Genomic DNA, 15,081 nt, shown 5'->3' on the forward strand with positions numbered 1-15,081 from the left:
GCTGCAATTAACAATAATTGAGAAGAATCAGTTTTCTATACATTAAGACTTATAAGCTTTCTACCAATTTCTAGCACAGCTGTAGAGTTTGTTCACTGTCAATTTGAAGTGCAAAAGGTTTTAACAACTAAAAAGCCTTGCAGACTGAGTTAAGATGATACCTCAGTGCACTAAGAAAGAATCCTCCAACTCTGTCTCAGAGTACAGAAAGATGACTGAAATAATAAGCAGTATATCTACTTTGTGATTTGAATTTGTACTGAGGAAGAAAAACCACTAGGCACTATATGAATAAATCTGTTTTGTTCTCAGATATATTTGTGGTTTTGCTGGGAAAGGTACTAGGATTCAGACAGAATGAAAGAATCATAGAATTTGCTGAGTTGGAAAGGACCCATGAGGAACATCGAGCCCAACTTCTGGCCCTGCACAGGACACCCCAAGAGTCACACCCTGTGCCTGAGAGCATTGTCCAAATACTTCTTGAACCTTTGTCAGGCTTGATGCTGTGACCACTTCCCTGGGGAGCCTGTTCCAGTGCCCAACCACCCTCGGGGTGAAAAATATTTTCCTGATATCCAACCTAAACCTCCCCTGACACAACTCCAGGCCATTCCCTCGGGTCCTGTCACTGTCACCACAGAGCAGAGATTGGTGCCTGCCCCTTCTCTGTCCCTCACAACGAAGCTGTAACTGCAGTGAGGTTTCCCTTCAGTCCCATCCAGGATGAACAGACCAAGGGACCTCAGCCCACACAGCTTCCCCTCAAGGCCCTTCACCATCTTTGTTGCCCTCCTCTGGATACTTTCTAATAGTTCAATATCTTTTTTATATTGCAGCACCCAGAACTGCCTCCAGCACTGGAGGTGAGGCTGCCCCAGCCCAGAGCAGAGCAGGACAATCCCTCCCTTGCCCGGCTGGCCATGCTGTGCCTGATGCCCCCAGGACAGGGTTGGCTCTCCTGGCTGCCAGGGCTCTGCTGGCTCATGTTCAACTTGCCATGCACCAAGACCCCACATCCCTTTCCACTGCTTTTCAACCTCTCATTCCCCAGTCTATACTCACAACCAGGGTTTCCCAATCACAGGTGCACAATTTGGCACATGCTCTTGTTAAAAAATAGCAGAAAAACAACCTAAAGACTTTGCAATTAAAAAAATTATTTGCTGCATTTAGTTGCTCTGATTATATTCATTTAGTTATGCCTTCAACGGTTCTAGAGAAAGATACTTCACTTAGTTATCCCACTCCACAAAACCTCTGAAAAAACTCCATTTTTTAGAAATTTTGAAGGTATGTTCTTCTCAAACTGGCGACTAATTTGATAGTCATAAAATAAAGTCTACACGTTGAAAGATATAAGGTCTTCTCCCAGTCTTATGCTTAAGTATTAAATTTTATTTTATGCTCCAGTGTAGCAATTTCAGTATGTCCTAGCAGAAAAATGCTTCTAAAGTTGTATTTAAAAATTGAAAACATTTTTAAGAACTTATATAAGTTCATTTTTGCAAAGAACTGTATTATTGCCATAAAGGTTTGCTCATTAAAAAAAAAAATTAAATGGAAAAGGTTTTTCTCTACTGATTTCTGTAGCTCCCCATCTAAATTTCCATCACAGTGTAATTTGTGATTGAAATGAAAACATTTTAAAGTAAGTGATATTGAAAGATACTGAAAAGTTTCCCCTTTTTACTGAAATATTATTGGAAATCAATATGAAGCACAATAATTACACTGGAGATGAAATCAAAAGCAAAAAGAATAGAAAATATTCTATTCTTGTTCTCTTTTATTTCATAAGAATAGACTAGGATCTTCTGCTGTTACAGCAATTTTTTTAAATCGGTGACTTATAACAATAACCAGAGAATGTCAGTAGTACCTGCTACTCGGTGGATACAATCTTTCACAGAGAGAATTGGCTTCTGATTGCTGCCAATTTAGAGTCTTGCATCCCACTGTGGATCTCCTTTCGAATGAATAGGAAGAATGCCAGGTGCCAATTTGTAGGTTTATAATGGCTTAACGAACCTTTATCGGTATGACAGTGAATTTGTGAGTGATTAGTCCTTGTGTTTCTTCATATTTCATATTTGAATGCTGGAGCATGCTGTGCTGGTTTCAGCTGGGGTAGAGTTAATTTTCTTCACCGTGGCTCGTAGGGGGCCATGTTTTGGATTTGTGCTGAACACAGGGTCAATAATATAAATATGTGTTTGTTATTGCTGAGCAGGGCTAACACAGAGCCAAGGCCTTTTCTGCTTTTCATACAACCATGGTGGGTAGGAAGGTGTTGGTGCATGGGAGGTTGGGAGGAGACACAGCCAGGACAGGAGACCCCAACTGACCAAAGGGATATTCCAGACCATAGGACCTTATGCTCAGTGTATAAAAAGAGGGAAAGAAGGAGGAAGGGTGCATGTATTTAGCGTGTTGGAATTTGTTTTCACAAGTCACCATTACATGTGATGACGCCCTGCCCTCCTGGAGATGGCTGAACACCTACCTGAGCATGGGAAGCACTGAATTCATTCCTTGTTTTTCACTGCTTGTGTGTGTGGTATTTGCTTTCCCTATTAAACTGTCTTTATCTCAGCCCACAAGTTCTCTTCTACTCTTCCTATTCTCTCCCTGATCCTGCTGGTGGGGGAGTGACTGAGAGGCTGCTTGGAGCTTGGCTGCTGGCTACATGTTGGGTTAAACCACAACACGTGCTCAAGTGAAAAACTTTTTATTATTAAATGTAAAGGAAGGTCTTATGGGAAAAAAATCTCATAAGCATGGAACTATAAATAAGGTTAATAGATAGAAAATTAAATAAAAAAGGAACAGATATGTGTCTATCTGTTCAGACCAGATTACATTCTTTAAAAGCTGGACTCTTGTTTAGGAGTAATGGTCTTCTAAATATTTTTTCTTGACATTTTAGTTTCCAAAAGCCTTTTGAATATGTCTGATCAGAAGTCATGAATAACATATATACGACTTTTCCAACTGCAGAAAAGCTTCATATCATAGCCCACTAAATAAATATTTGAGAATTTTTAAATGTGTTCAGAAGTAAATTATTTTGAAAACTAGAAATATGTATGTTTTTATGAAGGTTCTCTCATAAATACTATGTTTTACACATGCAATTGAAGCAACATTTATGATTTCTAGTTAAACAAATGTAGTTTTGTTTGGATATGTAGAGTTAAAGTTCAAGAACGAACTAATTTGCATAGAAAACAAGCAACTCAGTGCCTACATTTTAGAAATCTGTGACTTAGATAAAAATCTGAAAGCCGAGTTTGTAGAAACTCTCTTTATCAGTAAGAAAAAGGCATGCTTTTCAACAAATCCTTCAGGGTGAACTTATAGACACCCAAAACCACTAAAAGGGAATCACAAAGTTCAAATACATATCTCAGTTTTTATCTATTCAGAGCCTAGGCATGTGAAACAGGACTGCAAATAGCCCAGAATATACTCCTGTTTTCAAAACACAGTAGCAGACATAATGATAGCATTGAGATTTTTGTACAACAATTTACTATTCATTCAACTTTCTACAATTTACCCTAATGTAAGCAAGGCTGGCTACATCAAATTTGCCTCTCAAGTCCTTCCCCAGGAGAAAGTGTCCAGGCTGGACACTGCTCGAGATACTTGAGCTGTGTGGACAAAAGGGGACAGAAGAGTCAGTGGGACAGAGAAATGCACTGACAAAAAAATGTCTCTCAAAGCAACCCACAGGCAAAACCTATGGGCTAGCAGAAATGGGTGGCTCACAGCTCCAAGGTCAGTTTTTGTAGCGAGGAGGAGGACATCATAACTCCATTTGATCAAAAGACAGATAAATTACATTTGGTGTAAATCTCCCTACTGAGGAGGACCCAAAATAGAGGGATGCTTTTCTTTATTTCCCCACTTGGCACAGGCAGAGGATAGCTGTTCAAACCAAGCTAGTTCTGGGCATATTCAGAGACAAAAACTGCAGCTGAAACAAACCAGGAGAATTTCATGGCTGAGAGAAAAGTAGTCATGGAGCAGAAGCACTTCTGTGGTCAGACAGTCCACATGGAGAACAAACAATAGATTAAATTTACACCCTGAAGTCTATTCTTCACTTTTTGACATGTCAAATCTTTTTCTGTGAGTCTTACTTTTTCCAATTAAATAAGTGTTGTATGTTAGCAGTCATACATATTTTTATCAACAACAAATCATTTAATATTCAGTTCTCAGCTTCACCAAATTACTAAAAATGTAAACACATGGACAAAAAGCACATATGGAATCCTGCAGGAATTCAGATGTATTCAAATTTCATCTTCCTGTGATTTTATGATTGCTTTTGAAATGGACTGCTTTAATTACTAAACATCTGTTACCCAATAACTAAAGGCATTATGTTTCCCTGCATCATAACAAAAAGATGCCCTGCATTGCTGAATTCAGCTCACATGGAGCCAAAGAAAGTTAACAACTATGCTGAATCTGTAGGATTGAAGCCTTGCCCTGGTTTGAAGAGTCTCTACCTTCTGGGTCTTTGGAAAAGCTTCTTCATCAATGGGTGGATTGGGATGGTTGATTGATGCTTCATTTTCCTATATGCAGGACACAGTAAATCACCAGCAGCATGTTGTACAGTCAGCTGCATTAGTGTCATCCAAAGTTACAGACATGATTCCCAGTCCAGAATGCATGAATTTGTCTTGTGAAAGCATTCATTTACATTACATAGTTTTCTTTCTTTCCAAAAGCCCCAATTCACAATTTTTTGGGTACTTCATTAATTTCATATGCTCTGATTAGGCTCTTGACTTCACTATTCAGTGTCTAGTGCTCATGTTCTCTTAAGGATTGCACAATAAATATTAAATTGTATAAATTATCATACGTGTGTGTTGTGATTTCTTCTACAATCGTTCCCAGCAAACCAAGTTTTGAAAATAGTCCCTTTTAGATTACTGTCTAATGTACATTTTCCTCCTCTGATTCAAGGGAAACACTGTAAAATCCAAAATAGCTCTGTGTGGGGAAGTCTCCCTGTTATTACATGCATAATTAATTCTATTTGCTTTCCCAGAAAGATGAAAAATAGGCTTTAATGAACTTTAGAGTGAGAGTAAATAGTAATCTGAAATTAAAATATATTAAATAATGCTAGAACAAAGCACTCTAAAAAAGGACTGAGCATGCTCAGGTAATAGAGTATGAAATACATTTTAGCTCTGTTCCGAATGTTCTTGACCATTCCAAGTTTTAAATTCCTCAAACTGAAATTAGATTAAATTGATTTGGGGGGGTCCCTCTTCATGATGTCACCATACAGGACCTTACTAATTGGTGTTATTTGTCTCATTTCCTATTAATTCAGGGTTTTGACCCAAGGTTTAATTTTATTTTTTTTTTAAATCTGCGAGCTTTCTTTTGTCATGAAGATTACCCGTGCATCCCAAACACACTATAACTATTTGTCATTTTATACCTCTCAGAGATGGAATAAATGGTAAAAGTGAGTTTTCCCGAAAGAGATTTTAAAATCAAGAGTGCATGGAAAACTGGGGAAAGTTATTCAAATTACACAACTAAATTCTGATTCCCCAACTATGTTTATATTTCTGGCCTTTATGCCTTTTGTATAATACATGTATAAAAAATGTGTGTATATATATATATATACACACACATACATATAAAATATAAATATCCCATGCATTTACTTTTCCTCATTTCTTATCATTTATTATCATTTGTTATTATTTTAGCCCTGCCTCTTCAGAAGGCTGTAGCTGCAACATCTAGTATACAAAAGAAATGCTAATTAAAGTACCTTTGGGAGGAGAATGGAATGAAAGAAGGTGATATTAAATATTAATCATAAGAAACAAGGCAGAAAGATTTTTAAAGGTGGAAGCAAACAAGAGTGGATTATGGTAATCTATGATAGCACAGAAGACTAATCTGCACTTTCACACAGATATCCTTCTCTCTTCCAGAATTGCTCTTTTTTTAAACTCAAGATAGAGTTATTTTTGCCTAATTTAAGGAAACTCTGCCTTAGTGATAAGGACCTAACTTGAAAGATTTAATGTTACACCTGTTTTTCACCCCTTTCCTCTGTAAAACTCTTTTATTACTAAAATTCTCTGTCTTTGGTAAACATATTCTTTTATCATTCAGTTTCTTCTAGTAGCAAAGATGCCTCTGAACTTCTGGCACACAAAAATGCAATTCTCATCCAAGGATTTGGTGAATTTTAAAAACCAGGCATTGGAATTTTAAAAACTATGCTTGGAGCCTTGCTTTCTCACCATTCATCCCAGAACATGCAATATGTAAAAAGCAGAAAAGCTGCCTGCAATCAGTTTGAGAAGAGGAAGTATCATCAAACATCTAAAAATGTAGTCTGAAAGTCAGAATCCCAACAGCAGACAGATTACCTGAATATGTCCCCATTCTTCTTAATTATAAAGGTGAGAAGAGTCTACATTACACACTGCTGCCTGACAACAGGTCTCACATAATGGAGCCTTGCACTCACCAACTTGTCACTACTGCCCACATCCTGCTTCTTCCAGCTTTCCAAAAAGACTGCTGGCAATGTTAAAACTGATTGTTGAGGATCAGTAAACTAGTCCTGAGATATCTGCCAGACACAGTCAGTGCAATCCACTGTTTTACAGAACATCTTGTATGCAACCAACCAAGCTGTTTCTACTGGAAAAATGACAGTAAAGCATAACCAAGCCTAATGTAATAAGATGCAAAAATAAGAAGTCAGTTAGTAGACTTGAAAGCAATGAAAAGAAATAATAATAAAAAAATGGTTTATTTCAGCTCAGTTTCAGCCTCAGTTTTCTGTTTCAGATTATTTTTATATTTTTTCCACAAATAGGAAGGATTATTATAACATCTCTGATATATTCTCCTAATGAAAGCTAATAGTCAACTCATCTGCCACCTTAAATTAAAGATACATTCTTCTTCTGAATAGATTTTGTTTCCCCTCCCCTGAGCCCTCTCTATAGCCCAGAGTTGTTCAGATGTAAATTACAGTTTAGCACCAGCCCCACCTGTACCCCCTTTTATGCTCACTTACACACCCTTTTAATTAATTTAACTGAAATTTATCATAGCATTGTACGTTATATAATGCTCATTAAAATAACTAATGATACCAAACCCTTCCATTAATATTGATTATTCCAACCCTTTCAAATATCATGATACTACCAATCTCACAATAATATTACATCTTTCAAACAGCTAGTGATACTGACATCACAGGGAAGTGAGATAGGATTTCTGTTTTCTTTCCTGCACTATGAAACTGCTCGGCAGCCAGCAGCTGGGGCTAGGACCCAGTCCTGGGAGACCTGCCCCGGCAGTGAACACTGCAGGAAAAGTAGAATATTTTATCATCTTCTTTTTAAATCATCTTTTTCTGACATAGCCTGGTGAGAGAAGGGAGAGTAAGGCTGTCCCCAGCCATCACATCCCAGCATTCTATCTCTAAAGGCAAAGTCACAGGGCAACTCTGCAGGGCTAGGAATAAACTCTGGGAGAATTGAGGGGGGCTTACTAAAACAGGGAGTCACTACAAAAGAACAAAGAATCATGACTAGAGACTCGGCATTATGCTAACACTCACTCACCCTGGTATCGCTGCTATTTAGAATCACAATGCTGTCACAGAATCAGCATATTGCTCATCAGAAGGATGAAATGGGCTTTAAATAGGTTTAGGAAATCTGCATTTCCCTTTTGTAATGCTGATTTTCACAGGAGTACCTCTTTTGTCTCCAGACTGAATTTGATGTCTCTCTGCACTTTGTACCCCGACCTAGCACCACCTGCCAGCCCGCAGACTTTGTGGTACACATCATAGCTGCATCACAACTCAGAGGTTTTACAACAAAAGATTCTTACTGCATACAAAGATTTTCTGACAATCCTACATCTTGAGTAATTCTGCAGGATGACTGACAAGATGGGTTACAGAGTATACCAAAAGATTATAGAAACTAAAGCTAGTCCTTTAGTTTCCCTCATGTTAGATTTCAGGTATAGGGCTTTCACGTTCACTTTTAGTTACTGTGTTCATTGTAGCAAGGTTATCTATGAGCTCATGTTCCAAAAATCACATCTTTCACTGTTTCTCAGTGCTGTCAGTGCCAATAACTGCACTTTTGCCTCAGGAAGGATGCATACCCCTTATTCTCAAGAGGCCCAAATACTAAGGATTTCATTCGACTACCTTGTATTTGAAGCAGAAACCCAGACTGAGACTCCCTCAGTTTATTTCCTGAGTGCTCGGTTCATTTCCTAATTGCTTGTAGAGGAGTCTCAGCTGATGTGCAGGCTCAGCAAATACCGATGTTTGACTTGTGTGTGTATCAGAAAGACCTGAGTCCACATGGTAATGCCACATGTAGGTGCAAGCATGCCTAGTTCACATTGGGAAGGAATGGGATGCAGAAACCTGCTTGGATACATCTCCCATTTTGCAGTACATTTATACGACTGTTGTCAGCAAGACAAATTTCCTGCTGTCCATTTTTATTAGGGATTTATTATCTCACAGAAGAAAAATGTATAGTATTTAAAGGAAAATTAACTAGAAGTATTCTCTTGCCAGCAGTAAAGATGTACAAAATCAGGGTCAAAAAACAGCAGGTTCACTTATTCATCAGATTCTGCTTCTATGCATGTCAACACTGAGAATAATAGTTGCAGAATCTCCCAAAATGCTCACTGCTAGTAGTGTGGGTGAATGTGGTCCATCAACAGCAGTAAAACCATATTGCTTTAAAACAGAGAAACTACAGGATGCTGCAAGGAGACAGAGAAGGAGGATTCCCCTTCAATCTCCCTGGGTCAGAAAAAATACTAAAGAACAGTTATGAATAGTAAAAAAAATATATAGTTAATTAAATAATTTCACTGATTTTTAACTCATTGAGAAATCAAATGAGCATATATTTAATTTATAAATTTGAGACAAAGCAGGTCACTAATAAAAATTTCTCAAAGCCCATTCTAAAATGAATTTTAGAGCAAACTAATGGTCACTCCTGTTAGCATGCAGTAACATTTTGTGCCCAATAGCAGCTGCTATAGTAATTTTGGAGAAGACATTTTACATTTTTCATGAATAACAAAGACAATGAATTTGTAAGAATGAAATTCTGACCAGATTCACTTGTGAAATGTCTCTATGTTATAAATTCATCTTTCTATATATAGTAATGTATCCAATTTATCTCGTCTACCAAACCAGAACTACAATTCACCACTTCAAGATGTGCTGTCAGTCTAACAGTCTATTTATGATACTTCAGAAAAACTGAACCCCTGGATTTCACTTGGACAACTGCTGCTGCCCCTTTGTTGTGCCCTCTTTCAGCTTTCTATACTACATTTTTTGCATTTCATTCATAGAGCTGCAGAACACCTTTCTTAGCTGTCTTTTACACCTATCCAATGCTGTTGATTGCTGAGTACATTGTAAAATATGATTAAATAGACAAGAGAAACAGGTTGTAGCAAAAGCCTAACTTCCCCAGCTATAGCCCACTACTTCCTGGGATTACTTCAGGCTCTGTCTAGCTGAGCCTTATGGACTGAAAGCTCATTACTGTCTTGGAGCACTAGCTGTACTTACAGACCACATCTTCCAGTACAGTTCTGCCTAAAAGGAAACTACGTTACATGCTCCATAAACACGACCAAACACAGTAAACGGATGTGATATTTATTACAAAAGAATATGTCTAATTTGAACAGAAATTCTAATGTAGGCATATTCACTGAGGAATTCTGGTTGGATGTTCCACTCAGCAACAATAGTAGGAAAGCAGCTTTCATGTCTGTGAGTTGAAACTTTGTTGTTGTTGTTTTGGTTTGGGTTTTTGGTTCGTTTTTTGGGGTTTTTTTAATGATAAAAAATCTTAATGTAGCATCTTTCACCCCAAAACAAACAGGTTATGGGAACATTTGGCTAAAAACAAAACAGACAGGCACTTGTAGGTCCCCAAGCTGTCTGAAGACAACAATCACACATTTTCATACTCCTGTGAAAGAACCACAGACCACAAATTCAGGACTTTGTTATCTGTGGGCTATTTGAGCTCCTTGCTTCTGGGGACCTGCTTTATCTGTTTCAAGTGCAGGACAACATTCCTGGTTTTTCTCCATTTTACTTTCCTCTGCCTGAGGTACATTCCCTTTCTGCTCATATTATTCAGTCTCAGCACTTGCTGAACTCTATATTCTGATTCAGGTGCAGCTCAAGGCCAAGTATAGGCAACACAAAAAACTGTTGATGCCCTACCACCACTGCAATAATCAAACTACATTTCTTCAGTGTGAATGTCAAAAATAGCCTCAAGTGTCTGACTTTTACAGAATGTTAAAAGTCATACCTGGTATTCTGCTTGATTTTTAAAGAAAGTTGGAGCTTTGGGGACATGGAGGAAGATCTTTGTTTATAATTCCTGCACACACTAGGAGAGTGGAATGAAAGGTTGTGAATTTTATCTAAATTTAGTTATGAATGATGCCTTGTACACTCACTTGAAGAGTTTTTTGATTCATTTATTGTAAAGGTCTAAATGTGTAGGATTATACCTGAGTGATAAGCAATGATAGAGCAAATGCACAATAAAATGAAGATTCAGGAGTGAGTAAAAAAGACATACCTGATCAAACTGATAAAAATTAAGAGAAACTTGTCAAGTTCTTTGCACAATGTGTGTCTATCTCAGAGTCTCCCCTTTTTACGTTAATGTGATTACAAAGAACTGACACAAACTCTGTTTGCAAAGGACTTGCCAACAACATTGCACTAGTTCTTTTCTTATATCCCTCCCTACTACACAACAGTCTGGGGATTTCTGGGGGCTTCTAAAAGTTGTGAAATTCTTACTGCAAGGTTTGGTTCACTTCTGAGGAGTACATAAATTCCTCAGGTTACAATCAGCTGCACCATGGATTCGCCAGGAACCTAAAAACAGAGCCCTAAAGTGTGGTTACATATTTCAAAAGGATATAAACATAATTTCACAAACAGAAAGATGACCTTCTATCTGGTGTGACTGTGGGCCAACACCTCCTCCTTGCTCTAGACACACCAAGGTCACTAACAGCAGGATCCCTTACTCCAAATTTTGGCTAAAAATGAGAACCTAATTTTCAAAGTAACTTGTATTAAATTCTGTGGCTCCTGTAGGAATGTAAGAGGCCAGGCATAATCACAGAATCATAGTCCTTACTTGTTTTGAAATATATTAGTTCATATTAATCTCAAAATAAATCCATTGGGTTTCTGTTTACTTTCCACACCTTACCATTTCAGTAAAGAGTTGTAACATGTTATATGCAACACATGCCTGCATATTTTATTGAGACAATCACTTTATGATTGGTATTTTACATTTTACTTAAAGATAGATGAGCAGAACAAGATAGTTTTTCCTCTGAAACTTCTACTGTACAAAGGAAAATATCTCAGCACATTAATACGTACCTTCTTTATCATCATGACGGATGATTGCATCCTGTATCATATCAGCAAGATTAAAATGAACTCGTTGATTCTTTCCATGTTTCAGCTTCTTCCCGTAGCCCTCCCGTTTCTGGAAAGCCTTTTCTCGTTCGTAGTACGCCTTTATTTGGTCACAGCGCATCCGCTTGACCAGCCGCTGCCGCTGGCCCAGGGGGAGCGACTCCAGCAAGCACTGCTCAATTTCCATCTCATGGGTCCGAAAAACATTACAGAGCTGGAAACAGCCTGCAAGAAATTAAACACAAGCAAATTTAGGTCTTGCTTTCAAACGTGCCACGAAACCTCCACCAATTATCCTGTTGTTCTAACCACGTGCAAGTGCATCGTGTTAACTCCTCCTACTCCTCCTACCAATGCTGACTACAGAGAGTCTATGTCATTATCATTTACTTTTTGAAAATAACACATAGCTCATTCCATTAAATCACCGATGCATTTTTAAAAAGCTGGCTCAGTTCATGTAAGCAAATGTGAATAGAAAGAAGTCTGAAAGTTCAAATGTAAGATGGGCAAAATACCTAAATATTTCAACACAGGTCAAGTGGCTATCATTTGCTTACAAACAAGAAACTACTGTGAAGGCTAATGCTAGTTTTATGCCCCTGCCTCTTTTTTATTCATTTTCATCTTGCTTTAGGTTGGCAAATTCCTGTATTCAGTGAGAAGAAAAACTGAAACTTCATATCATATTTTTAACGAGTTCATTAGCATGCAGTGGGCACTCAGGTAACTACCTCTTAAAACAGTCATTTCAGGTTCCTAACCATGTGTATAACTTTTTTCTATTTTTAAAAATATTTTGATTGTATAGAAACATCAAAATTGATTCTTCAAATGAAACAATCAGATACTAAAATCTTCATGTGGAAACAATCACAAATGAGTTTTTGAATCAGTTATTCCTAACATTCACAGCACTTCCTTTAAGTCAGATTCCTTTTTTGTTTTTACCATTAAGTATGGTATTTTTGCTGACATTGCAGTAACAATGTTCTTTTCAAGTATGTTCTCTTTTTCACTGAGAGCAAAGACCATAGGAGACTTGAGTAGTGCTACTTACTTTTCAAGGGACTGTTATATTTCAAAAGGAGGCTAATGGATTGTCAGATAATTTTATTGCCCAAGGCCTTAAATGTGAATCCACATCCATCAAAAAGGTGCCCACTATCCCACACTAAGATCTTTTGATGTGTTGGCTACAGACCACCCCATCACTTCTGATTCTCATGTTCTATTTTATATACATGGATTTCCTTCATATGGGGGCTAGGTGCTCAAATTTGTAATTTCTAAGGACTGACAGCAGCCCAGATGAGGGAGGTTTTCTCTCCATAGTTTGAAGTAAGACCTCTTGAAGGAAATGCAGACTCAATTCACCTTGGGTAGTTAAGAAATACCAAAACTAGCATTACTCTGCAACTTAATAAACTGTTTTTGTCTACCTGTTTTGTGTAGTTACATCATCAAGGGATCCCTATCTCATTGAGGGCACACCTGAGTAGTGCTGACTAAATTACCACTTTGTTTTCTCCTTCTGGTTTGACACATGTTTAATCTATTAAATACCATTCAAATCCTGCTCTGAAGGCATAATTAACAATCTCCTGGCAGGATTTTGTAAAGCTCATGTCATCATAGCACACAGAAACATCACAAATATTTATTTATTTTTATTTTATAAAGGACAACAGAGTATTCTTATCTGCATTCTCTACAAAGGAAGTGAAAAACAATGATTCTCTTTTTAAATCACTCACAAATTAGGGTATCCCATTCAAGAATTTTGTGTTCTTTTTTAACATGTTTTGGTTTGCTTTAAAGGTATTGCAATTCCATAATAAAATTTAAAATTATAGTCTTAGGTCTGCATGCCAAACACTTTATAAAATCTATGTATAACATTATATATTTATTTGCTGAATTATTTGTATATTATTTCATAAATTACAGATAATACAAATATTATAGAATGTGTATATTTGCATATAATATATATGATATTATATATTATCATACATAATATCTTATATATTATTATATATAATATATATATTCACTATAAATTACAATCCATGGCAAACCAGACTTCCCAAAACTGAGGAGCACACATTTATCCAAAAAGTGCCCAGAGTGTCCTTTTGGGAAACTGTGACAGAGGCAGACACAGAATACAATTCTATAGGTCAAGTTCAGTCAATTACTTTTAACACAGGCTACTCTCTCCCTATAATTTCTGTTCCTTTCTTAGCATGCACTTCTAGTTAGAAGAAAATGAGTTGTCAAACTAAAAACTGGAAACAAGTATTGGCTTGCATTGAGGCAAAACACAAACCCTTTCTTCTTGCATGTCAAAGACAACAACTCCTGCTGTATAAAAATTTTCCACTTGACCTTAAATAATACGTTTCATTTCATAGCAAAAATTATATGTTTCATTTCTTTTATTTCCTTGTTGGAAGACACAAGGAAATGAAAGGGTAACTCTGTAACACTGCAGAAGATGTAACTTTATTCTGGCTTCAATCCCAGTGTTCAGGGCATTCAATAGAAGAGCTAATCTCAGACCATCCTCCTCAGCCTGAGGTAGTCTGCAACTGCATCTTTTTCTCATGGTAGGACTGCAGAATAAGCAAACTTCAAATGTAGATTAGAATTGTTCTGCTGTGTATAAAATATTTCAGCAACCAAGCCTTTAGCCTACACAAGCCTTTTGGCTTGTAACTCCCTAAGTTTATAACCTAACACTTCCAAATGTGGCTATAATGCCTGCCAGCAAGGCTCATAGTCACAGAGTGAAAATCAGCTCGCTGTATTAAACTGTGTTTGCCTGCAGCTGGGAGCCTCTTCCTGCTCTGCTCATTCCTTCTCCTTTAAGAAGGGAAAAAGGAGCAGCAATGCACTTGAGCTCCAACAGGCTTCAACTGAACTTGATGTTAATATTTTGAAAACACATGAGGCTGAGAATTGTGGCTGCTGTCCTAGTCATAGCTGTAAATCTGCACTGTTTGCTAACCAAGGATTTTAATGGCATCTTTGCTTTTCCTCAGCTTAACTTATGTGCAGTCTCTCTTCTTAGGAGGAACTGGTAGTGTTTGCTGCTGTATCACAAATGAGACTGATGCAAGCTGTAGGACATCTCTAAGGAATGCACCATTGAGTCTCAGTTTTAGAATCAGGCAGAGCTCTGCTCTGTGGACCTACTGAGCAGGGGAACTGATGATGGCACAAGGGACAGAGCTTCTTTCACACCTCAAGAGAGCTCAACTCAAACACAGGATGGTTATAGACATAGAGGAAATTCTGTGGATGGTTTAGTACCACATGAAGCATGGGGTAATTCACTAACACTAGATCAGATAATTTGGTCTTTCTACCAGTCTTGAAAACCTCTGTTAATGGATTGTACAACTTGCCTGGGTAAACTGTTCAAATGTTGCACTATCAAAAATGCCTTGAGTTCTGTTAGTGGCCATTATTCTTTATAACTACCATCACTACTGAGAAGACTTCAGCTTTGTCATTTC

At 37.5% G+C, this 15,081-nt stretch overlaps 1 protein-coding gene across 4 annotated transcripts in view; it reads right to left on the reverse strand.

The window, feature by feature from the left end:
• The window catches only part of MYO16 (myosin XVI), a 368,415-nt gene that overhangs the window by 259,557 nt on the left and 93,777 nt on the right, over nt 1-15,081 (reverse strand). For all 4 annotated transcript variants that reach the window (XM_088160175.1, XM_088160176.1, XM_014883245.2 and 1 more), the window contains exon 2: nt 11,519-11,782. In XM_088160175.1, the coding sequence (XP_088016301.1) occupies nt 11,519-11,782 (264 nt within the window). The remainder of the gene's footprint in view (nt 1-11,518; nt 11,783-15,081) is intronic.

This window comes from Sturnus vulgaris, chromosome 2, assembly GCF_052056855.1.
Source record: "Sturnus vulgaris isolate bStuVul1 chromosome 2, bStuVul1.hap1, whole genome shotgun sequence".
Classification (NCBI taxonomy): Eukaryota; Metazoa; Chordata; class Aves; order Passeriformes; family Sturnidae; genus Sturnus; species Sturnus vulgaris.